General features: G+C 43.5%; 1 protein-coding gene across 1 annotated transcript in view; it reads left to right on the forward strand.

Annotated features, from left to right (window-relative positions):
* ANKH (ANKH inorganic pyrophosphate transport regulator) overlaps positions 1–26,086 on the forward strand; it is a 508,089-nt gene that overhangs the window by 237,872 nt on the left and 244,131 nt on the right. Inside the window, exon 3 of the mRNA XM_086965246.1 lies at positions 13,252–13,370. Coding sequence (XP_086821372.1) covers positions 13,252–13,370 — 119 coding nt within the window. The remainder of the gene's footprint in view (positions 1–13,251; positions 13,371–26,086) is intronic.

A 26,086-nucleotide genomic window follows, 5' to 3' on the forward strand; every position in this document is an offset into this window, starting at 1 on the left:
GGGTTGGTTCAAGATGGCGTCGTCCAGTGTTTCCTGCCACATGGTCTCTGAGAGCCCCTTCCCCCCAGGGCTGCCTTTTCCCTGGTGCAGCTTGGTGCCTGGCACCCAGTGAGAGCTTCTGATGGATTAACCTGTAGCTCCACCCATCTTCTCTCCTGGGAGGGAAGGTCATCAATCCAGGCTGCTGGGGTGAGCCCCCAGCCAGGCCCTGCTTATGAGCTGACTCAGAGAAATATAACCTTTCTGGATGACCCAAAAGCAGTATAAATATGACATTGGACCCTGCAGAATACTTATTCTCACACAAGTTACAGTGGACTTTAGTGCGTGTCTGGAATTTGTAGGCATTAGGAAAGTGAAACTAGCACATGGGCTCCACATCCCCATAGGAGAATAATGAAGTAAAAACAGTAAAACACACTGACTTTCCCTGGCATGTTTCTTCCCACTGTATAAAGCCTATCCAATATCACCACCCGATTCTGCATAAGTCCTGCCACACCATTCACTTTGTAGCTGCTCCTGGGCTGCGCATGCTAGGAATCTCCCCTGCACAGCCCGTACACGTGTGCACATGCATGTACACATGTGTCTGCATGTAACCAGCCCGGTGCCCCTTACTCCAGCTGCAGCGTAGCGGCCTAGTCAAGCTAGGGGGACACCAGTAAAATCCACATGCAGTCTCTCTCATCATGAGTTCAATGTGGGTGAGTACCAACTTATGAGGCTCTACCACAGTAAAAGCTCAAGATATAGGTCCTCAAAAATCAAAAAATTTGGGCGGCCCAGAGTGTCAGAACCAAGGCAACAATTTTGGCAGAAGACTACCCTTAGACTGACAGGCCCAGCGGCACTCTTTAAAACCTTAGAGCAGGTTTCCTCACTTTAATGCTCACATTGTATTTTCACTTCTATTTGGATTACCTTTTGACCCCACTATACTGAATTTGATATGCAGAGCTCCTTTTTAGGTCTCGGTTAGCATAGGCTGTGCTTGCGCAGTCTCGCTAGCGAGATTTAATGTCTTCTAGTATGGAGCTTAAACAAGCCAGTTCTTCTCCATTGCCTGGCTTCCTAAACGGCGGCCAGCCATTGGAGAAGAGCTTTGTCTGTCACTTTAAGCCCCGTCCATTTCGGATTGAGGGGCGTGTTTTTTCATGTTCTTTCTCTCTGTGACGTCTTCAGTCAATCAACAGAAAGAAAGTCTAAAGAAGCACGCCCCCCAGTTTGAAAAGAACGGGGCTTGGCTGGCGCTGTTCTCTGTGTTGTCTAGGTTCCTGCTCTGTCCCTGCCTCAGCTCTATGGTCAGAGCACCCACTCTGGCTCTCCTGTCTATGGTTTCGGTACACTCTGTCCCCGCCGCTCCTCTCTATCGCTCGAGTTTACTCTCTGCCCCGGGCGCTCTCTAAGACTGACGCTGTTCTCGGTGTTGTCTCCCATGGCCTCGGTGAAGATTCTGACCGTGAAAGCGCTGCAGGGAGAGGAGGCCTGGCTGCAGGTACGGGGAGAGGGGTGCTCCGGGGTTGCAGTGTCTGTCCAACACAAGAGAGTGGGATCTGTGTATTGCACAGGTGGGGGGGGCTCGAAGGGAAACGGTTCTGACGCTTCCCAGGGCTGCGAAAATTCTTGTTAATTTGTAGATGTGAAGAAGAAAGGTTTATAGCTCACACAAAGAAAAGTTAGTAGCAAAAGCCCCACCCACGGTTCTGTGCAGTGCAGACCCCCTGCCGAGGCAGACTAACACTTGCTGTGCTTGGCGATAAACTGAGAGCGAAGCACAAGGCACTTTGTGGCTAGCACACACCCCGCAGGACTTGGAGTTTCTCTTTCATCTTTTCATCTCTCTGTTTTTCGGATGTTGTTGAGGGGGCCACGGGCAGAAACGGGGGGCAGGAAGAGGTGCCCGCTGCTGCCCTGGGTGTGTTGCTGCCCCTCCCCCAGGACTGCCCCCCCTCACTGGGCATTGATCTGCAGTCGAGGCCGGGACGGTCTGACGGGTTCCTTGGGTGTGGCCAAGGCGTAATGAGGGGGCAAATGACCGGCCCTTCACCGGGTAAGTGGCCTCTAGCCCCACCATAGACGTGTGAGCGACGTGTGCTGCCAGGTAGATCGGCGGGTCAATGCACCTGCAGCAGTGGCCCGAGTGGACAAGTGCAGTATCTGTCTGTCGATAGAAGGAGAGTTATTGAGTGTGGAGGACAGCAGCACTCGTTATTGTATAGCGCTGCAAGGCCAGCATGAGCACCAGCAGATGCATAGCTCAGCACGACAGTGCACGCACGATACAACGCTGCAACGCTAACAGCGCAGCTGAATGTGGCCTGCGCGCAGACCGACAGACAGACTGAGGTCTGCAGAGAGGCTTACAGACAGACAGACAGACCGCCGTCCGCAGAGGTGCTTACAGACAGACAGACAGACCGCCGTCCGCAGAGCTGGCTGTAGTTCTCATAACTGGCTCCTGGCGGCAGTGGGAAGAATCTGACACAATCCACGAAAGCAGGGATGCTTTGCTCTTGTATGTAGCGCTTGCACGACCCCAAGGTATTGGAGAGCTTAAAATGGTCAACCGGTTACATTACATAAGACATACATGCGGCCCAGAGACCTGATTCAGGCGGAGGACTCCCGAGTCTAAAGCATAAGGTGGCTTCATTCTCCCGCTTGAAATCCCTCCTCCTTCAACAAAACTCCATGTGGAAAATTCATTCACCTGATGCTTGTTATAGGAGAAGTAAGACACGAAGAAAGAAGAGAGGCTTACATTCTGAGGTTGTGAGATCAGAGCTTACAGCTGAAAGAGGAATACCCGTCTGAGCAGATACGCTGGAAAGCAAAGCAGGCCTTCTGCGCTGGCAACTGAGGAGCGGACGCACCGCTTCGGGTCATACGGCTGCGCGTGCCACGTGCCTGACTGTGAATGTGCGGGCGCGTGGGAGACAGTCGGCCTGGAACTTCCTACATAACGTCACCTAGGAGAGAGTGGCGGAGGAGGATAGGGCGGGTTTTCTGTCACAAACACGTTGCAGATATCCCTGCCGTATGACTAATGAGTGAGGAGTGTACACAGTCAGTGACGCAATATACAGGTCTTTTTCATGCTTATATTAAAATGTGCATGAGGGTGTGTAAAAAAGGGCGCACAAATCCGTGGTATAAAATGTTGATATTACATTACGCCATGCTAATTACTTGCACACAAGAGAGAGGGGAAAGGGGGCCCAAGAGAGTTGGAAGGAAGATCTGAAAATGATGGAATGAGGAACAAGCTTTGTGAGTGTTGTCTTTCTTTCAAATGCTAGTGTCTCACTGGATAGAGCATTAGTGATTTGTAGTTCACTGGCATTGGTCATCTGGATGACAGGTACAGAAGGAGGAAGAAGGAGAGGGCCTTCTTCAGTGTCACTTAATACCATTGGAACCTCTGAATAATGAAAAGCTGAGCAGCCCTACGTGTTGCACACAAAGCTGTGTAGCGGTCACTTGACCCGCTCTCTGTGTGTGTGGCTCTGTGTGTGTGTGTGGCTCTGTGTGTGTGTGTGGCTCTGTGTGTGTGGCTCTGTGTGTGTGTGTGGGGGGCCCTGTGTGTGTGTGTGTGGCTGTGTGTATGTGTGTGTGGCTCTGTTTGTGTGTGTGGCTCTGTGTGTGTATGTGGCTCTATGTGTGTGTGTGGGGCTCTGTGTGTGTGTGGGGGGAGATCTGTGGGGCTCTGTGTGTGGGGCTCTGTGTGTGTGTGTGTGTGTGTGTGGCTCTGTGTGTGTGTGGCTCTGTTTGTGTGTGTGTGTGTGTGGCTGTGTGTGTGTGTGTGTGGCTCTGTGTGTGTGTGTGTGTGTGTGTGTGTTGCTCTGTGTGTGTGTGTGTGTGTGGTTGTGTGTGTGTATGTGTGTGTGTGTGTGTGTGGGTGTGTGTGTGTGTGGCTCTGTGTGTGTGGCTGCATAACAATTACACTTGCCACATTTCTTACTAACCCTCTCTCATCTTCTTTCTTTCTCTCTATCTCACTTTCTCTTTCTCTGTTATTTCCTCTTTGCCTTTTCTCTTTCTTACTTATCCTCTTTTTTTCTATTCTGTTTTCTCCCTTGCCACTCTTCCTTGGCCCTCTCTTTCATTTTCGTCTCCACGTTACTTCACTCTCTGTCTTTCTCTGGCGCACACACTGTTTTTATCTTCCCTTCTCCCTGAAGCAAAGACAAAACAATTGCTCAGTTTAACAAGCATTTGCAATGCAATAGGTCTTGCATTTAGGCAAGTGTAGGCTATTAATTGGTATTTTAAATGACAATGCCTTTTATTAATCTGTTTTCAAAATCAACATATGAATACAAATTTTGTCATTTACAATGCCAATAGCTCTAACTTTTGCAAAGGCGAGACCGTTGCATTGTACTCTACTACTCAGTTTGTAATACCCTACTCACACTATACTAATAACTATATCTACAATATACTACTCACTCACCACACCTCAAATACTCTATACTACTCACTCAAATACTCTATAATATCCTAATCCTAATATTCTCTACTTCTCTACTCACTAATAATTCTCTACTACACACTCTCTCCTACTCAAAATAATTATACTACTAACTTTCTACAATATTAATACCTATTACTCTGTAGTACTCACTACTACTCTACTGCACACTATATAAAACATTCTACTACTCACTATTACTCACTATACAACTCACTCTCTACTACTAACTCTCTAATACTCAGTTTATAGTACCCTACTCAAACTATTCTAATAACTATATCTACAAAATGCTACTCATTACTACTCACTTTAATACTCTGTATTATAACTATATAATACTCTACAACACTTTACTAACTACTCACTCTACTACTACTGTAAGCTACTCACACTTTACTCAATCACTACTACTCTCTAATACTCTCAATTCACACTCTCCTACTGACTCAACTAATCACACTCTAATACACCCTCTAACTACTCTCTACTCCATACAAGTCACACTCCTCACAACTCACTAAATTACACTACCCACAATTGTATACTCACTCTCTACTACTCTACTACTCTCTACTACACTCTAATACTAAAAAGTACTAACTAACTACTGCTCTCTAATATATACTCTATTTTAAAAGTCATTTGCTACTCACTCTACTAAATAGATATACTACTCCATATACTATCTATAATTCCCTACACTACATCTATTTCTATCTAGTACTTTTCATTACCTACTACTCACTCTATACTACTCTCCACTAATCTACACTACTCACTAACTACTATTGCTTACAACTCACTCTTACTCTACTCTATACAAGTATACTCTCTATTAATCAACTAGTCACTTTCAACTAACTATTAATCACTGCTAATACTCTCTAATACTCTCTAATGCTTACCTATTGCCATTGTAAATGACAATACCATATATTTATCGGTTTAAAAAAAACAATAAATGAAAAAAAAGACATTTGCCATGCCAATAGCTCTAACTTTAACAAAGACGAGAACATTGCATTGTAAATGCTTGTTAACTAATTAACTTTGATATAAAGATGCAATGAGGCAAGATGGCTGCCGTGTGAAAGGCTGTGTGAGCAGCTTGCTCCCTGGCTCCAGGCGTCCGGGAGAAAAGGAGAGAGGATAGACCCATTTCTTACGAGGAAAATTGCCATGATAGCGCTTTTGTGACAAATATGGATTGATTGGTTTTGCACGGTCACCCACGGTTATTTACCTGCTTATATCGGCGCTCTTTCTACCGCTGGAAGCTGTAAGACGGAGCCGAATGAGGCGTTGACAGTTTCCGGCTGGTTACCTGCGTGTGCGCTGCACAATCAGGTTTATTCTGCAGCGCGGGGAAAAACATCGCGGAGAAGTGCCTAGGAGTCAGCATACTGGCGTGGCGAATACGATACAAACTATCCCCTTGAAAGGAGTATACGAATGTTGCTGAATTTCTCTGAGCTCAGTCGGCGGTCTCCGCTGTGGCGTGCTACACTCTGTCTGCTCTGGGCGCAGAGCAGTGTCTTTCCCGGTAGAGGCGGAGGCGGAGGCGGCACACGAAAGGGGAAAAAAAAGACACCGCTACCCCCGTCCATCAGTACCCGCAGCAATAGGAGAGACAACGAGGGTCGAGTGCAGAGAAGAGCGGGATCAGGCGGCGAGGGGCTCGTGATGGCTGAGGCTCCAGAGGCTGCACTTCCAACCCCTGCTAAAATTACAACAAAACAGGGTAAGAACACTAACAAGCCCCCTGTAAAACATAATGAAGTTGTAAGTGCTAAGAATACCACGTCACAAACTTTGCCTGTTCTCTTTGAGAAACAAGTGGCCAGGAAAAAAATAATGGATGTTAATTTGCAAGGCATAGACGCGATGGAATCACAGTCTAAACAAGGTGCCACTACAGCTGAAAACGATAATAATCCGCTAAATAATCCTCTAAACTTGTTGCTGACTAATCCCTTAAAGAAGGTTATTATGGGAGATGTAGTCTCCGGTGGAGCCGGTATTAGTCGTTCTTGTTCTCTGCCCTCGTTATCGGTATCAGTATCAGCAGAAAATGACCAACAGAAGACAACGGAAAACTCCACACAGCATACGAATCTGGAGGCCTCGGAAAAGTTTTTTTCTTTGTCTGAACTTTCCTCGGATGAGGCAACAGGCATACACAGGGATTGGGCTGAGCTCAGTTGTGAGAGTTTATCCTCAGATGGCGAATTTAGTCCGAGCCCTGATACTAACACAGCTACTATTATAAAAAAAAACTCTGGAAAAAGAGGTCATTACACGTGGGGAGTAAAGATGTTGCCTCTAATTCACCTGGAGGGGGTAATATTCTACTTTCTAACTCAGTATCTGTTCCCACCACTGACACCACTGACACTGTGGGAGTCAACCTTAATTCCGTCTCCGATCCGGTCATGGTACAGGACAATAGTGAAGGCAGTGAGGAGATTACTTTGAAAATGATCTTCGACACCATGATGCGCCACAGGGCTGAAAGTAAAGCCGAAAATCTACGCACGCAGATGACCTGTGCTAAGGTTAAAAACTCAGTTCGCCGTGCAATCAAGATGTGTTCAGAGACCACTGATAGAGTTGTCGAAGCAGAAGCCAGAATTGCAGTTTTGGAAGAAGAAAGCATGGCACAGAGACAGGAAGTCGGCGATTTTAAAGCTCTGAAAGAGGATTTGTCTGATAAGATTGCTAATTTGGAGAATCAGGCCCGTAGAAGTAATCTACGTTTTCTGGGAATTCCCGAAAATAAAGAGGGGTCTGATCCACGGAGGTTTATTATCAATCTTTTGAATGATGCTTTTCCTGAAATGGTAGACTGGGATTGGACACGAGAAGTACAACGCGCGCATAGGTACCCCTTCACTGTGCGGAACCCACGACAAGGCCAAGAAAATTATCCTAGGGCTATTCTGGTCTCATTCAATAACTTTCTTGCCCGTGAAGCTATTTTTATGTCTGCGAGACCAGACAAGAAAGCGGATGGTCTGGGCTATCAGTTTTTTGTACGACCGGATTATTGTCAAGCCACAGTGGCCCAACGGTGGCGGCTGAGACAACTGATTCCTGACTTCCAAAAGAAAGAGGTTGCCGTTTTTCTTCAAGGCCCAGCAAAACTAAAGACGGTATTCAAGGGCACAGTAAAATACTTTATTTCAGAGGTCAAAGCTAAAGAATATTTGGACTCTATTTGAACAATAATTAGAAGTTAAGGTTTTCTAGAATATAAGGCTATCATATAATAGGGCTATAAGGGCTATTAGTCTAAGTACTCTTGTTGAAGCTTTAATCTTTCTTCTTTCCCTTTCTTCTTATTCTTCTCTTCCCTTTTCTTTTAAGTAGGATTGTTAAGCTTCTCTTTCTCTTTTTTTTCTTTTTCCTCTTATTTTTTCTGTTTCCAATTGTTTCTTTCTTCTCCCTTTTTTCCTGTCAGGACGCTCTGGCCCAGGGACACGGCACCCATACGTTTTAGGAACTGGCAGTTCCTATGCCTCCTATAACGGGGAGGGTGGGGGGAGGGGTTCTGGGGCAATGGGTGGGGGGTGGAAGGGGTAAGGGTTGGTGGTGGGGGTGTAAGGCAGAGGTATTCATTGCAAGGATGTTTAATTGGTATTCAAACTGTAGTAGTGAGGATTATATATTGCTGATGTTTGCTAATATCTCTCAATCACTATTTCAATATGGAGAAAAAGGTTAAAATATGCACAATTAATATTAACGGTCTTAATGACTTCAAAAAGATTGGAATGTTTCGCTCAATGCTTCAGACTTTATCCATTGACTTATTATGCATACAGGAAACTCACATTGCATGGGATAAGCGTTCACTTTTGGATAAACTGGGATTGGATGTGCTACTTGTTTCTAAGCAGATGGGTATAAAAAGAGGCATTGCTATCTGTATGCGAAAGGGAGTTGGGAAATGTTTGAAAACTATAGCCGATAAATGGGGTAGATGGGGACTTGCTGAGCTAATCATTGGCGGGTGTAAATTTACTATATGTTGTTTGTATGGGCCAAACTTAGATGATGCCGAAGTTTTTAATACGATTAATGCAGAACTAGCTATGTGGACGCAACCAATTATAATATGTGGGGATTTGAATATCCATTTGCCAGCTGACTGGAATATCAAATCAGGAAGGAGATATACGGGTTATAAACCTAGAACTTATAGTGCCCTTAGGGAGTTGGTTTTGAATAACGGACTAGTGGATGTGTGGCATAAAATGTACTTTAAAGATCCTGGATACACTTTTTATTCCAGCCCACATCGGAAATTTGCCCGATTAGATTATTTTTTTACTTCTGCGCAGTTTTTGGAGACAATTAGTATCGAAATTCTACCCCAAGTCATATCAGACCATAATCCCATAATTGTTGAGATTCAGGTTTCTATAGAACGCCAGAACTTAAATAGATCCTGGTCATTCCAGAGAAATTTGTTACTAGATGAAGAATATTTGCAATTTATGGCGACTATCATTAATGACTACTTTCTAACAAATAACGACACGGCCTCCCCACCAGTGGTTTGGGATGCTTTTAAATCAATCGTACGCGGAGAAACAATTAGCTTTGCAAACTTTAAGAGGAAAAAAATACAAACAGAATTTAAGGAGAGGCTAAATAAGATCAGGCTAGCTGAGATGGATCTTGCGACCGCATGTAAGAATAACATAGGTATAGAAGATGCGCAATTACGTCTAGTAATTGAACGCTCTGGTCTTCGGACCCATATTGCTGATAAAGTAGCATTAGATTTTAAGCAATACAAAACTGAACGCTATGAGTATAGTGAGCGCACCGGTACAATCTTAGCACAACGCCTCCGTCAGAAATCTTCTATTAATGAAATTCAGGGTGTTAATGACATGAATGGTCATTATCACGAACGCAGGGAAGGAATTTTAGAATCGTTTTTGGAGTTCTATAAAACATTGTATAATGACTTCAACAATGAAGTAGATAAGACTTTAAATCCTGTAAATTATCTTCACAGTACCAACCAACTACTATTGGGGTCCGGAGAGATTGACTTATTTAGTCGTCCAATAAGCGGTGATGAGATTGAACATGCTATTCTGAGTCTCGCGGCAGGCAAAGCCATGGGATTTGATCAGATACCTCTTGAATTTTACCGGACATTCAGACATATGCTGAAACCAGAATTTGTAAAGATTTTTAATTCAGCATTTCAAGGGAAACCACCTGATTCCTGGTCCACCCCTATTATAGTGGTGTTTTTAAAGAAGAACAAGGACTCAAAAGATTTAGGTTCATATCGACCCATATCTCTTATTACGGTAGACAGTAAGATTTATTCTAAAATTCTTGCAAATAGACTAAATCAGGTAATGTCCAGTCTGGTCTCTCATATTCAACATGGTTTTATCAGATGTAGAGACACTACTGATCACGTTAAGCGTGTCATCACACTTTTAGATTGGGCACAGGCAAAGGAATCCCCAGTCGGGGTTATCTTACTCGATGCTGAAAAAGCGTTTGATAGAGTGGACTGGGGATTCCTTTGGACTGTGTTAGAAGCGAAAGGGTTTCCCCCACAATTCATTTTAGCGGTGCGCTCACTTTACTTTGGACCTAAGGGTATAATTAGATTAGGTATTGACCATTCGAGACCTTTCCCTATCACTAGAGGGACCAGACAAGGTTGCCCTTGTTCCCCGCTCTTATTTGCGTTATATTTAGAACCTTACTTGAGTAGACTTATTCTGGAACCTAATATTCCATCTGTCCGTCTCTTCGAAGTTGACCATAAAGTTTTAGCGTACGCAGATGACGTGGCTATTGTCACTTCTGATGTCTCCTCTGCGCTACCCACAATAATTGATCTTGCCAGTGAGTTTGGGAAAGTCTCTGGCTATAAGCTAAACATTACAAAAACCCAGATTATACATTCGGAAAAGGGTAAACCCACTGATATCCCATTAAATGCTACTGGTTCATATCTTGGTGTTACTCTATCTCCTAAGGTTGAGGATATTGTTGCATTAAACTTAGACCCCTTACTCATATCTGCTAACAGAACGCTAGAAAGATTTAATAATTTACACTTGTCATTATATGGACGAACTAACGTTATCAAGATGATGATTTTTCCAAAATTTTTGTATTTCTTTCGTACCATTCCTTTATTTTTTTCCTTGTCCCTTTTCAATAGAATAGATAGAATGGTGTCTAGGTTCCTGTGGGGGTACCACCGCGCTAGAAGATCTTTAAAATGGTGTACTCTTCCATTAGATTGTGGTGGTCTGGGGCTCCCGAACTTTAGAATGTATTACTGGGCTATTGCTTTGAAAACCTTTCGGGTATTGCTTTTTCATGATTATGTATCAGAACCAGCCATTGCACCCTCTATCTTTGAAATGCTTCTAGGTACCCATGCGCGGCAATGCCTGCTGAAAGTCATTGAACCCAGTTACTATAAAAAAACAAAGTTTAAGGTGGTCCTTGCTGCATTTTTAATTTGGAGGCAAATGAACAAAACTCTACGTATAATCCCAAAATTGAATTATTATACACCTTTGTCTGATAATAAGTTATTATCCGTAATCTTCCAAGATATGGTAATCTACCGATGGCATGTGAAACAGATTCATCTACTTGGTCAATTGTATCAAAATGGGTCCCTTATGTCTTTTTCTAAATTACAAGAGACATTTGGTTTATCTAAGAACGATTTTTTTAAATACCTACAGATTCGTAGCTTCCTGGAAAAAAAAAATGTTTTACTTACCGATACTATGGAAACTATTGATATCTTAGAAAGTTCTAGGAAGAATAGCCGTATTGGTATTATTTACCAGTTAATGAACAATAGGGTGCAGAACGATCTTGATCATCATACCCTGAAATGGCAGAGAAAGCTTTATATTGAAGGAATTGATTTGGTAAAAGTGTTCGAGATGAGTAATAAGACACTAATCAATAGCTCTCTTAAGAGTCAACATTTTATGTCCACCTTAGATCTGTACTACACACCTGCAAAACTGGTAAAATGGAAAGCTCTAAAAGGTACTAACTGTAGCCGTTGTGGAACCTTAGCAGCCGACTCAATTCACATGTTTTATAGTTGCTTTAAACTGGCTGTATATATAGAAAAGATTGAAAAGTTTTTGACTAATGTGTTACATGTGCGGATTATGCTCCATCCTACTATTATTATTTTTGGTGTTTATTTTCCATCTCGGAATCTAACTATAGATCAAGAACATTTTATGTTTATGGGAATGTCTATTTATCGAGCCTGTATTACTTCTAGATGGTTGGATGTAGATCCACCAACTTTTGAGTTATGGTTGGGAAAGCTGCTAAATGTTTATAGATTGGATAAAGCAGTTTACAAACTGAAAGGACTCAAAAAGAAGACCTTTGGTCGGAAGCTATGGTCACCAATTGATAATTGGATTTAAAATGTACAATGGTTTTCTGTAAAGAATTATGTTGGATTCCTCATTTCGTTATACCCTTGTATGTACTACCTCTGCCAGAAAATTTAAAAAAAAAAAAAAAAAAAAGATATAAAGATGCAAGGTAGGCATAATAGAAATCTATTTGTTTAATTTTCCTAATTATTTGATCGGTATATTTTACATCATATTAAAGTGGTTGAATTAAAAAGAAAACTATTGCACACTTTTAAGATGTATTTCATGTTCAGCAAATTAACACGTGACTGATAATTTATCCACAAATGTAGAAACGTTTATTATTGCTTGCCTTTTATTTTGTGCAGGGTCGGAATTTGCACACCCAACCCTGTATGCCTTTGCTTACCTTTCTTACGGGCGGATTGATCTCGGAGACTTTGTTGAAGTATATAGTACCCTAAACAGCATCTCTAACTCCGTGTATGGCCATCAAAATGATTTTGTGATTTGGATAAATAGAAGAATATAAAGACAATCAAGCTTACAGAGCATAATAAGAAATTCCCGAAAAAGACAATATTTGTGACTTCTCAAAGAAACTGGAACCCTTCCAAAACAAATCCTTAATAACTGCTACTTCATTAGGACTAACAACTGAATAAGTTCCTCCTTTGATATCGATAGGCATTTTGGCCTACAACCACAGTCCCCAGAGGATACCCTGTATCCACACAAAAAGGAGAACGCTTTTCTGTCGAGGTCCTGAGGAAGGTGGTACAAACCCACTGAAACGCGAATCCACCTGGCGTGTAATCCCACATAACACTCTGTGGTTCTCACTCAGACAGAGTTATTCTCTGCTGAGAATATACCTTATATACAGAAAAAAGATTGTTTTGGATGAGGAGTGATTTGTGTGCAAGTGTATGTATGAGTAGTATGTGAGTGTGAATAGTGTTGTGGTATCAGGGTTTCTCTTCTCTTTTTGTGAACAAAACCTAAAATGTATTTAAATGATGAATCATGTTTTTATGGTTGTCTAAACTGACCCAAAAATATATATAATGAATTTAAAAGAGAGATTTTTTTTTTAAAGTAGAAAAAAGTTTTTGATATTTATACAAAAAAAGAAATAAACTTTTGGAAATACAAACAAAGAAAGTGTTATTGGTATATCTTGAAGGACATAGAAAATTATATGAACCATGTCGCAACATACAAAGTATGTAGGCCATGAGGGAACTTTTTCTTGTTGTGTTTATACTTTCCTCTCTTTTCCCTGGCTTTAATCATTTTAGAGGGGGTCCCGTTGTTTATGTTATTCGCTTACCTGTGAACCTTTTTTCTCTGCAGCATACAGCGAGTTGGGATACTACATTATTAATAAGCTGCACCACGTCGACGAATCAGTGGGAAGCAAAACGCGGAAGGCCTTTCTGTACCTCGCAGCCTTCCCATTTATGGACGCTATGGTGAGTATTGAGCTTCTTTCATTGGCTAGACCAATGTCGTCATTGCCTCGAGTGCTGCTGGCTTCACCACCTCCTGGGGCACGCACTCCGGCATCCTCAGTCACAGTGTTTGTTGCCATACAAATGTTCTGAATTAACAAGAGCAAATTACATTAAATAAGCTATTTTAGCACATAAACAGGAAGATCTGTCTTTCAATTTCGGGTCCAAGCTGTTAGATTGCATTTGGAGAAATGTTCAGTATTGTTGTGGAATGCCAAAAGCAAAATTAAACTCTGCCAATGTTCCTTCTGTTTTTTGCAGCTCCGCGTTGGTTGCTCAAGTTAAATTATACCATCGCACATTACATGAACATGACATGCATATAGAACCATGTCATGCTCATGACAGAAGATATAACACAAAGCAGTTATAGAATATTTTTAAATAAAAAGGGGTTGATAAAAGTCCAGAGGTCTCATTGTTAACGTTATCTTGAGGTAATCCTCAATACCTTCTCGTCCCTCCCTCGCTTCCCTTCATTACACATACAATGTATCCTTGCCTCACCAAACACCCTTGCCAAGTGACGTATTTTTTTTTAAATATAAAGCCCCCCCCAGCCTCCTGTATTCCCTTGTCTCAACTGACGTGAGGCGCAAGTACCACGCGCTGGCCAACTGCGGTGGTGCGGTTGTTTCTGGACTTCTCTTCTTCTGGTGTTTACGGTGTTGCCAGGATCTTTCTTCCTACATGGTTGCATGGGCATGACGGGCCTGCCTGATCATCAGGGTGCCTTCCCTTGCCGAGTAAGGGATCACGGTGTACTGTTGGGCAGCGAGGTCTGAGTCCGAATGACGGCATCACCGCTCGGCGTGGCTGGGGCTGTACTTCCGGGTTGAAAAGTAGGCCAAATGGAGATGTGGCAGCAGATGGGTCAGCGCGGCTCTTCGGCTGCCCATTTCTGGAATACTGGGCACAGTAATGGCCGTGAAAGAGGCCATTTTTGAAAATCAATTTAACAATCCTTTGTGTTATTTTGTGATTGGATGTTTGTTTTTTCACATTGGTTATTGGAGACTGAGGTTTCCTCCCAGTTTATTTCTGCTGTTGCGGTTGGTCCTTTGTGAAGGGGATTATGCCTTTATCTAGGTGTCTCTCTGCTGGTTTCTTGGTGGTATGCCATTATGTTGGGGAAACGTACATCCAAGCGCAAGCATGTCCTGTCCTCTTCTTTTGACGATGATGAACCCATTCCTGCTCGCCGGAGTAGGTCCCGGGGCCCAGTGGATTCTTCTACCTTACGGTCGGCTTCTGAGGTGCAGGCTATGATTGAGGCTGCTGTGGCTCGTGCTCTGGAGTCCAGGGTTCCGTCCAAAAGCAGGGACTCTCATTTTGCGCTGGGTCCAGTGGATTCACCCTCTGACGACTCATCGGCTTCTGGAAGCAGCCCTCCTTCTACCTCTACAGGGAAATTTGTGTGTAGCGAGGAGGTTCTGGATATTCTTCAAGATATCCAGGAGAACTTGGGCTTTTCACCTTCTTTTCTTCTGAGGGGATGGAGGGCATTTTTCCCCAGTATGTTAAACCCCCTGTTTTTGCTATGCAGTTTCATGGTCGCATCAAAGACTTGATAGCTGGCGAATGGCGTGACCTAAGATGATATTCCGTTCCACGCCTTTTACAGAAGCTGTACTCTTTGGAGGAGGGAGAGGACTCTCTTCCTCACTCTGTTAAGGTGATCGCCATGATGGCCACTCTGATTGGTCATACAGAGATCAATCCGGAGGATTGCTGTCCTTCAGATACTAAAGACAAGGTTAATGGGGCTATGAAGAATGCTTTCTCTGCGGAGAATTTTACTTTGAAGGCAGGTATCTTCTCTGCTCAAGCTGCTCAGTCCTTTGTATTGGACTTTAAGAAACTAGCTACTGCTATTCAGGGGGAGACTGATTGCTCTGACCTACTGGTTCATATGGAGCAAGAGGCTAAATAATTGGCAGACATCTCTTCGAATGTCATTAAATATTCTGCCATAGCTTCTGGTTTCATGATTCTGGCACAGATGAATCTGTGGATGCAAGACTAGAAGGCCGAACCTCCGAAAAGTATTCTCTCATAAAAATTCTGTTTTAGGGTAAAATGCTATTTGGAGAGCAACTGGACAGCATGATTACCAAAGCTTTCAAAGATTGAAAGCATGCTCTTCCCTACTAGGGGAAGAATTAATTGTCTTCCTACACCCGTTGCATTTGGAATCCTCCTACTTCCTCGTCTTCCTTTCATTCCTCTTGCCAGTCCTCCAAGCCCTTTTCATACCGTCAGCGAAAGTTCCAGCCCAAGAAGGCCTCTTCCTTGGCAGGCGCCAAGGGTCAGCCTGATTCCTTCCAGCGGAAGTCCTGACAACAATTGCTGGGCAGCCTCAAGACCTGTGGGCCAGAGGCTGTTGTATTTTTCTGGAGGCTTGGAGTCGAGATGTGAGGGATCATTAGGCTTTGAATGTTGTCAGGAGCAGTTATCGTATAGACTTTGTCACTCTGCCTCCCAGCTGGGGCATCATCCGTACTTCTTTCCCCAGGGATTCAGGGAAGATGCAGGCTCTTCTGGATGGGGATCGGGCTCTACTGGACAAGAGGGCGATTGTTACTGTCCCCCTGGAGGAGCAGGGAATGGGGTGCTATTCCATTCTTTTTCTTGTTTAAAAGGTGTCAAGGAGTTCAGGCCTGTTCTGGACCTAAAACAAGTGAATCGGTGGGTCAGGACCATTCACTTCAAGATGGTGACTTTACAGTCCATAATTCTGTTGGTAGGGGTCCGGAACCTAATGACTTCGATAGACCTACAGGACACTTGTCTACATGTTCCCATGGCACAGGAGCATCAAAAATGTCTGCATTTTGCGATAGGGGACTGTCAATTCCTGTTTGTGGTGTTGCAATCCCCTGTTCTTCCCCAAGCTGTTGGCTCCGTTGGTGGCTTTGGCTCACAGCCAGCAGATTGTTCTCCACCTTTACTTAGATGACTGGTTGGTTCATGCTCCCTCATTCATGTTAGCTCTTAGTCACATAGGGGTGGTTCTGAACGTTTTGCAGAAGCACAGGAGGGATATCCTGCCTTGTTCCATCCCAGGATTGTCTCTTTATTGGGGCAAGATTTCGTACAGATTTGATGGTGGTCACGTTGCCAGAGGTTCGGGTGTCCAGGATCCAATCTCACATTTTGGCTCTTTGTTCCAAACAGGACAGGAAATAGCTGGTGGCTCTCTGGCTCCAGTTTCAAGGGGAGCTGACAGCCACTGTATTTCTGGTTCCATAGGTCCGGTTTCATTTACACAAGCTGATGGCACACATTCTGGCACAATGGTCTCCCCATTGTCTCCCCCTCTCTTCTCCGATACCGATGTACCCTCAAATCAGGGAGGATCTGGGTTGGTGCCTGGTTCGGGATCATCTACTGCGGGGGGGGGGGGGGTGTCTCCCCCTCCTGCGCCTGGAGTGGTCACCACAGACACCAGCCTCACAGAGTGGGGGGCATTGTGGAGGTTTATCAGACGAGGGGCTTCGGGTTCCACTCTCAGAGAGGGAGGTATTCGAATCGGAGGGAGTTGTTGGCTGTTTGTTTGGCTCTGCGGGCCTTCGCACGGTTGCTGAGGGATTTGGTTGTCCTGGTAAGAACAGACAACATCACGGCCATGGCTTATGTGAACAGACAGGGGGGACCAGGTCCCCTTCTCTGGATCTGGTGTAGGAGAAGTTTTTCTGTGGGGCGGAGCCCTGTCTGATGACGATCTCGGTGAATCATATTTAAGGGGTGTCCAATTCTCTGGTGGATGCTCTCAGCTGAGCCATCCCAATGGCCTGTGGGTTTTTGCCTCCATCCGAAGTTGTTTGAAGAGCTGACTGTGCGTGTGTTTCAGTGGTAGACCTTTTTGCAAGTGTGGGCAATGCCAAGGTGTCCAGATTTTGGGAGAGTTCAGCTTGGGCTGTGGACACTCTCTCCTTCCCATGGCCTCAGGTCTGCGGTAAGCATTCCCTCCCATTCCTCTGATTCTCCAGTCCCTTTTTCAGGTCCGGTCTTTGGGGGCGTTGGTAGTCATGAATGCCCCAGCCTGGCCTCAGGCCTCTTGGTTGCCTCTTATGGTGGAACTAAGGTCAGAGTTGGAGTGGTTACTGCCCTGACCCCCTCGCCTTTGCTGTTCCCTGTGTTACAGCAGGATGTTCTGTCCTGGAGGCTGAACCCTTAGGGCTGCTGCATAAGGGGGTTCCTGCAGGTTTGACCTCGACTCTGCATGCGGCTAGGTGCTCTTCTACCAACAAATCTTACTTAAGGTCTTGGTGTTCTTTCAGTAGGTGGTGTCAAGTTTGGATCCTGCTTCCTCTACCTTATTTGAGTTGATGTTATTTCTCCAGGATGGGGTTTCTTTGGTATTGAAGGTTGCCTCCCTTCGTCTTCAGTGGGCTGTGATTAAGGCTTTCCGGAGATCTTAGGGCAATCTCTCTGATTCTGATGGTTTGATTGGATGGCTTTTCAAGGGGTTGCATAATGTTATCGCTGCCCCTCTGAAGCACTTTCCATCTTGGCATCTGTCTTTGGTTTTGAAGGCCTTGATGTAGCCTCCGTTTGAGCTTCTGGATTCTGTGGATTTACGTTTCTTTTCTTTTAAGACCTTCTTTTTGGTGGCGATTTCTTCTGCTCAATGTTTAAATGAACTAAACGCTTTGTCTTTCAAGCATCGCTTTTGAAAGCTTTTTGATGACAGGAATATTTTGAGGTCTACCCTTTTCCTTTCGTCCTAAGGTGGATTCCCAGTTCCATTGGGATCAGAAATTGATCCTGCCTTCCTTTTTTGATTCTCCTTCCTCAGAACCTGAAGTGCGGCTGCACTTGTTGGATGTCAAGAGGGCTCTCTTGATCTATACGGAACGTGTCACTTCCTCTCTTCATTCTGATTCCCTTTTTTGTGAATTTTGGGTCGGTAAATCGGGAGTTGCGTCCTTCCACTTCTTCCTTGAGTTGGTGGGTTTGATCTCTGATGTCCCTGGCTTACAAGTCTGCTGGGCACATTTCTCCCTTAGGGGTGCAGAGTCGTTCCACTAGGTCCATGACCGCATCCTGTTCTGAGATCCAGGGGGCTTCTATTTCCGAGCTTTGTCGAGCTGCCACCTGGGCTTCACCTTTGACTTTTGCCTTTCATTACCGGATTAGCCTGGAGGTTGCCGGTTCTGAGGTTTTTAGTTCCAGGGTTCTTTACGCTATGGTTCCTGAAAAGCGGTGTTTCCTTTGTTGGCTGTGTTTTTCTAATCTAATGCATATCTAATTTGGTCATCCTGTTTGGCTTTATACATCTCGTATGTGTAATGAAGGGAAGCGAGGGAGGGACGAGGAGTAAATGCATCAATTACTCACTGTTAATTGCATTACTCTGTGTCCTACTCCCTCGCTTCTATTCATTACATCCCTAGATCCCTGGTAGTCCAGGCCAACCTTTTGGTATGGTTTCAGATTATGAGGTATTACAGGAGGCTGGAGGAGGGTTGGGGCTTTATATAAAAATGATTATATCACTTAGGTGTCTAGTGATGGAGGGATGCCTTGTTTGTGTAATGAATAGAAGTGAGGGAGTAGGATTCGGGGTAATGCAATTACAGGTAATGGATGCATTAACTCCTGTCTCCTGTTCCTCTGAACACTTCCAGCGCAGCTACGCCATGGAGTGCTTTCCGGGCCTAGTAACCCCCTTCCTACTTCCAGGGTGATCAAGAGAACTTCCTGTAGCATAGCAAAAGTAATGAAATAACAACAGAGCAAAGTTGTTTTGTAACCAGTGGATGCATGAAGAGAAGACTTGTCACAATAGTTGAATGAGCATTGCTAAAATTACCGAAATGCCTTAAAAACATTTGAAAGAACCATGATTGTGAGTGATACTAGCATTTATGATGAGAGTCAATACAATATGGTCACCAGAGGGCATGAGTGGGGCGAGTGTCGGGGGTGAGAAGGGGGAACAGTGGAACAGAGAGGAATCTGAAAGGTGGAGAACACCAGATCTCATGTGAGTGTGCACTTTTATCCAACAACCATCCTAGGATGTAGAAGCTGGATTCGGTATATGTAGTCTACCATGTAATAAATCATTTCCATAAGTTTGGAGCTTGCTGTCCAGTGTTCACCATGGTTATCTGCACCGTGTTCCGTCCAATGTCTAGATCGTATCGATAGTGGTCTACTTTGAAAGATCTAGGCAATCTGGGGCCAAAGAAATTAGCTGTAAAGGTTTTGGTGGTCCACATTAAGTAGAAAAAAGACACCCACCCATCACCTTGTCAGAATATATTTGACAAGTGAAAGCCTGGGTTTCCTGCCTGCCAGTTTAAAGTCCTTAATACGCCTATCTGTGGTCATTATAGTAGCTTGAGTAATGGGAGAGGCAGCATCAACAGCAGATAGTATTACCTTGGCACCACTAACATCTTTACACTTTGTATTCGTCCCTAAAGAGATAATTGCATGGAGGGCCACTTTGTGAAGTCCTCATAGGTTTTTCAATAGGAGGCAGCAGGTTTTTGACAATCATGTATACCAGTTCTCTGTTGATTAAGGCACCAAAACATTTTAGTTTGACAATAGTCCTGTGAACCCATACCCTTCTGTCACCACCTCCATCGTGATGCATCTGGATAGGAGAGGAGCCTCACTCTATTCCCAATTACTCCCATATCCTGAAAAGGACTTGAAGCTGTCAAATATTTATATTAGGTGGAGGGTGGATGTCCTTAGTACCTTCAGAGTAAGAATGTCATCTGCACACAGCATCATTTTAGAGCAACACCCTGCAGTGTCTGTCCTGTTGACGTTCTCAGCTTCTCATATGATGGCTACTATGGGAGTTTGAGGGCAAGAACAAATAGGACCTGGCAGAAGGAACAACTGGGACTTTTGGACATGTAGATAGGAAAAGTGTCCGAAACTCCTGCATTCAGGTTGAGCAGATGGATCAAGTCATTGCCATTTCACCTTGGCTATAAAGTTTGGGCCAATGTCTGATCTTTCCACTATCCTGAAAGGGATTCCCCAGAGAACAGTCAAAGGTTTTCTTTGGTAGACCTCTAAAACGTTGTTGACATGACAGGCTATGTTAGAAAGTAATCACAAATGATTTCTAAATGCACGGTCAGGAACAAATCCTACTTGACAGTCATGAATGTGGTTTAGATTTTGTTTGCAGGGTTCTGAGTGGCCCTTATAAATGTATTGATACATTCTCTGCATAATCGACGAGTGGTTTTGTCTTCTTTAAATGCTGCATGCTTTACTGGGGTAATCAGAGTTTTGATTCTCATGTAAAACTTGCTAGCTAGTCTACTGTCACCCAGTGCCTTGGTAAGTGGTAGATCAAATGTAACTTCCAATATCTCTTTTGTGGTTATTTCCCAGCATTTCTTGCCCCTGGTAGAACGCACAGGGAGCACAGTCCCTTATACATACTCCACCATCCTTTATGTGTAAACATGGTTAGAAAGTTACAGTTGACAAAAGTAGGATGCAAACGTTTTTGTGGATTCGACAGAGTGAGTGACCGATTTATGAACATTTTCAAGAATTACAGGGATCGCAGACTGATTCTCTTTGTTTAAGTTGTGGCGCTAAAAGATGAACGATCTACGTGCCTTGTTCATAGTAGCACTATCTCAGATGGCTTACAGTGTGTTCTTTTTTTTATGTGAACAGTGCATTGAGATTAAAAAAAATCCCATTCTAATAGCATCAAAACATATGGAGGTGAAATTTATTAGAGTGGTCCAGAGCCTTCTTGAACTCCATTTCTGTGGTGGCCTGTGTCTCTTTTTCATTTTGCATTTCTCCACATCTGAGAATGTCAGGAGGTTTCCCTATATGGCTGCCGTTCCGGCTGCCCACAGGGTCAACACTGAAGACACAGAGTCATTGTTTAAGTCAAGCTATGTGTGTGGATGTTCTTTTAGAGAAGAGTCTCTGTGATTTATTTCTAGTTGTAATTTTTCTCTGTCGTTTAGATGGTGGCACCACATGACCCAACTTCAGCCCCAATTGAATATACAGGTTTATGTTCTGAAATCTCTCCATCTGGAAAGGATCTAGTCCAGCGATATGTGTTTGACCTCATGGTCACAGGTTTTGATCCTGGGTGGGTCCGCTCAGCCACTCGTCCTTCCAAGGTCCATAAAACGAGTAGCATTGTATTGTTAAACAACATGCCTCTGCTATTTCAGTAACAAGAGGTTCCATGATTTGGGATAACGTCGCTTTAGTAATACACGTTATGTTACCAGTGGGTTTTTACTGCTGGTGCTCAGTTCGCAGTAAGGTATTACTCAATCCTAGAACAGGAGCCTTGTGCCCATGATACAAAGTTGTATTCTTTGTCTCTAGAATGTTGTAGATGCCATAAATCCAAGAGCTTTTCCATGACATCTCGCAGCAGCACCCTATCATTGGCATTAACTCTGTCCATGGGATCATGCTTATTTGGCATGAGGTTTAATTCAAGATTCCAATCCCTGTCCATTACCACCACATGTAGCCAAAATCAGTGAATGCTCTGGAGATTGACTACAGAAACTGAGATTTGGTAGTGTTATGTGTGTATATCAATCCTATAATGAGTTTGGCACCGAAAGTGTCCATTTTTATCAAAAACGTATCTCTCCAGATTTACCCATATTCTCAAGATCATCTATCTATATATATAAAAAAAATGTATGTCTGTCTGTGTGTCCTTTATGCATTACTACACCATTCATCCGTTCGGCATGAAACTTTGAGAAGTTGTTGAGTACACACCTGCGAAGGTTTATGGCAAAAAAAATAAATAAAATAATATTAATTTGTTAAAAGTTGTTGAGTACACTCCCGCGAAGGTTTCTGGCAAAAGAAAAAAAAGAAAAATGTGTTAAATATCGGCCCTCCGGCCCCCCAGGGCCCTCATAATCTTTCCAATACTGAACGTTTACAGTTTCCGGTGCGACTCGCTTTTGCAATGACCATCAACAAAGCACAAGGACAATCGCTGCAAGTGTGTGGACTAGATTTGGAGAATCCGTGCTTCCCACATGGACAACTGTATGTGGCCAGCTTACGTGTCGGAAAACCTTCTGATTTATTCGTGTACGCACCAGACGGAAAAACAAAAAATACTGTGTATCCACAAGCACTCGAATAAATAAACAGAATTAAAACAGCACTTTAAAATGTTTTCCATATTAAAATGAATAAGTTTCAATAAAAATGACACAATGTAAATTGCATGTTATCATAACAAGTTTCCTTAAATTCCCTTTCTTCTGAGAACGCAGCAACGCGCAACGGGTAAGCTAGTATATTATAAAATCTTCTGGAACAGCATTGCCTATCTGCACCTTTAAGAGAAGCGAGGAGTTGCAGAAGGATTGTTAAAGTTGTTGGGTCGAAATATTCTTCAGCGGACGACACGAGCTGGAGTCCCTCTTTTGCTTTTCTGATTCAACAGCTGATAGATGTGTTACCTGAGTCAGCGTAATGTGTGGCGATTTCATAATCATAATGTGTGCTTCTTATAGTGGCTCATGCCATTTACATTCAGTGAAAGTAAAATGAGAGGTATAGGTTTGACCTGAAATGCCATACTATAGGAAAAATAAGGGCTGGAACTTCAACAAAGGCGAACACCCACAGTTTGGGTGGGCTGGTTGGTAACCCACTCGTATCTGAAAAGAGAAGTGGTAGTTCCAGTAGGTCATCCTACCTCCACAGATTAATGGTGGGTGTTTTCTTTGATTCATACAATGAAGGAGCCCAGTCAGCAACTGTGGAAAAGGAGAACGGAGAAGGAAAAAGGCAGAGGGGAGAAAAATAATGTACCATCAAAAATTAAGGGCACTTTGACAGTTTCACATATCAACTGAAATGGAATCAACAGTAAGGCTAAACAAATGGTGTTCTGTGTATTTATCACAAATTTCAACATTGGATAGTGATGGAGTCTGGGCCCACTTACACCATAACATTTAGTTGGCTAACTTTTTGTGCGACATGAGAGGTAAGGGAAACACTTCTTTTCAATTTCCAAATACAGTGTAGTCATCCGGCTACACAATAACTCAGTTCGACACCAAATCTCGAGTTATTAAGTTGTATTCTATATTCAAATTCAAAAACAGATTAATATAAACTAGTCTAATCATTATTCTATAGAAATACAATACAAATAGTATGAAGCTAAATCTATGAAAGTGATTCATTCTGCATAACAAAAAGAAAACAACTGATATGATTATTACCATATAAGTAATAAGGCATCTGATCCCTCTATCTGTCTTTGCTCTAACCAATTTTATAGTGGCAACCCTCAACTCGCGCAAGAATAAGGTAAGAAAGAAAATAAGAAAGGTGTCAGCCGTCAGAGACCTCTATAAAAGAAGCTCCAACATGGGTCAAGTAGCATAAAGCCACTCTAACCAAAGCAGAGGTCTGTACCTCAGGATGCCCTAAGTCTGAATGCTAACTATCCCTCACTACGTGACATCATAACATCAGTTCAATCAATGGAAAGGTACTTCATTTGGTTAAATGAAAAACACAAAATGTAAATGTAAATGTAGTATACTTGTAAAGCGCACAGCTGCCCCAGCAACGGGGCGTCCCGGCGCTGTATAACGCTGTGGAATCCTTCCTGGCTCTCCCTGTGAGATGTATGTATAGGCATTTATATAGCGCACTACTTACCCGGAGGGTCCCAAGGCGCTTCGACCGCTGCGAAACCCTTCCTGGCTTCCCTGAGAGATGGTCCCTTAATGGGTATCTCCAGGGTGAGACCAGGCATCCCCGGCGGTCTGGTGGGGCCGTTAGTGAAGATGAGGCAAGCTAATGCCCAGAGTTGCCGAGTGTGATCGCTGATCAGAGTGGGCACGAGGCGAGAGAATTATCGAGTCCGCTGACCCTGGTCCAGAAACCTGCCATGCCGGGAATCAAACCCTGGTCCCGGGCCGTCCTCTGATCTCGGGTCTGCCGCCTCTAACCGGTGAGCCACACTACTTCACTGCCCCTCCTGGGCACCCCCAAGGTGAAGCCAGGCATCCCAGTGTTGTTGGGGCCATTGTGGAGATTAAGCAAGCTATTGCCCATAGTTGTAGCGTGGGACCCATGATTAGAGTAGGCACCGAGGCGAGAATTATCAAGTCCGCGGACATTGAGCCCAAGACCCTGCCGCGTCGGGACTTGAACCCTGGTCCCGGGCCTGATCTCTGCTTCAGAGTCTGCCGCTCTAACCAGTGAGCCACACTTCTCCACAAAAATTGCATCACATCCCTAAAAACATAGATAAAAAGTACATTTCTTCATAAATACATATCTTTAATATTTAAATACTATAAAAGGATTTCATTTAAAAACGCCTTTGCATAATTTCAGCTGCTCAAAGTTTTTTCTTACTTCTGAAAGTACCCACTAAAAAGCTTGCCACATTAAAGCAAATATTGGGGGATTGTACCATTTGAAGGTGAACCAGGGTTGGTTTTACCTGCAAAAATCCCTTCCCTCTGAGCACCTCTAAAATATAACATTGCCTTAGGGTCTGGTACTGATAACAAAAAAATATAAGGTGCATTGTATCTCAGACCGAGAAGTTATCGCGTGAGCAGGGCCCTTGGTCTTCCACCTTATGCTGCCCTTGGGGATCTGCTAAAAGCTAGTGCAAAAGATTCAATCTAAAACGGTTTAAAAGAAAGCGGGGATAGGGTCCCATGAAAAAACATTTGGTTTTAGGAGTATATGGGCTCTAACTTGGGTTTTAAAACTTTTCTTAGTTCTCTGTCTGCTGTAACTCTTGTCATAAATTACCTTTTAATCCTAGACTGATCTTTTTGGTAATACTCTCCGGTGCCCAATATAACTCTAGACACCCCAGATTTTCTAGCCAGTCTTTAATATAGTGAGCCATGGGAATAGAATTACCTTTATCCAAGGAATTACAATCTGTTAGGATAGCCTGGTTCAGCCCTTGCTCAGCACTTGACCAAATTGTGAACCAATGAGCTAGGGGTGAAAGAGCCGCAGTATACTCAAACACCAGTTCTTCTTGTGCTGTAAAATTGGCGACTGATTAAGGAATTAATAGTAATCTTTGAATAAAATAATTTCCAACTTTCTGTGTCTCACCACAATCCTTCATAACATCAGTTACATCTAAAGGACGTCCCACATATTGTACTCAGTAAATCTCCATACTATCAGCACACATTGGCTTCTTCACACCACCTTGCCTTTCCCATAAATTATTTCAGCCATTCTTGGTCTCGTCTTCTTCTCCCATGAGAACTCACCTCCCATCTTGTTAACGCTCTCCTCATCCCAGTTGGCACTTCACATGCCTCACTATCTAATAAGAACAAAGACCCTGTTCTCTCTACTAGTGACGTCTTGTCCACCTGCAGTGGGAGCACAAAATACATGCAACATTTCTTCTGCAATGGAAAAGACTAATTCAAATGTTGTTGTGAACGTATCTAGAACCCTAATTAAATATTCCCGATTCATGCCTTTATGTGGTTATAACAAATGATATCCTTATAAAGGCATAAGAATCCTATCCATATTTAGTCATAGCCAATGCAGTCCAAATACGGCAAGACTATTTCCCTAGACTCCTAGAAAGTACAACGTGTTTGTTAAACAAACCAAGCCTCCAGCAGCCCGGGAATTCCCCCTGTTTCTGTTTTGAT

This window comes from Lissotriton vulgaris, chromosome 4_1 (assembly GCF_964263255.1).
Source record: "Lissotriton vulgaris chromosome 4_1, aLisVul1.2, whole genome shotgun sequence".
In the NCBI taxonomy this organism is placed as follows: Eukaryota; Metazoa; Chordata; class Amphibia; order Caudata; family Salamandridae; genus Lissotriton; species Lissotriton vulgaris.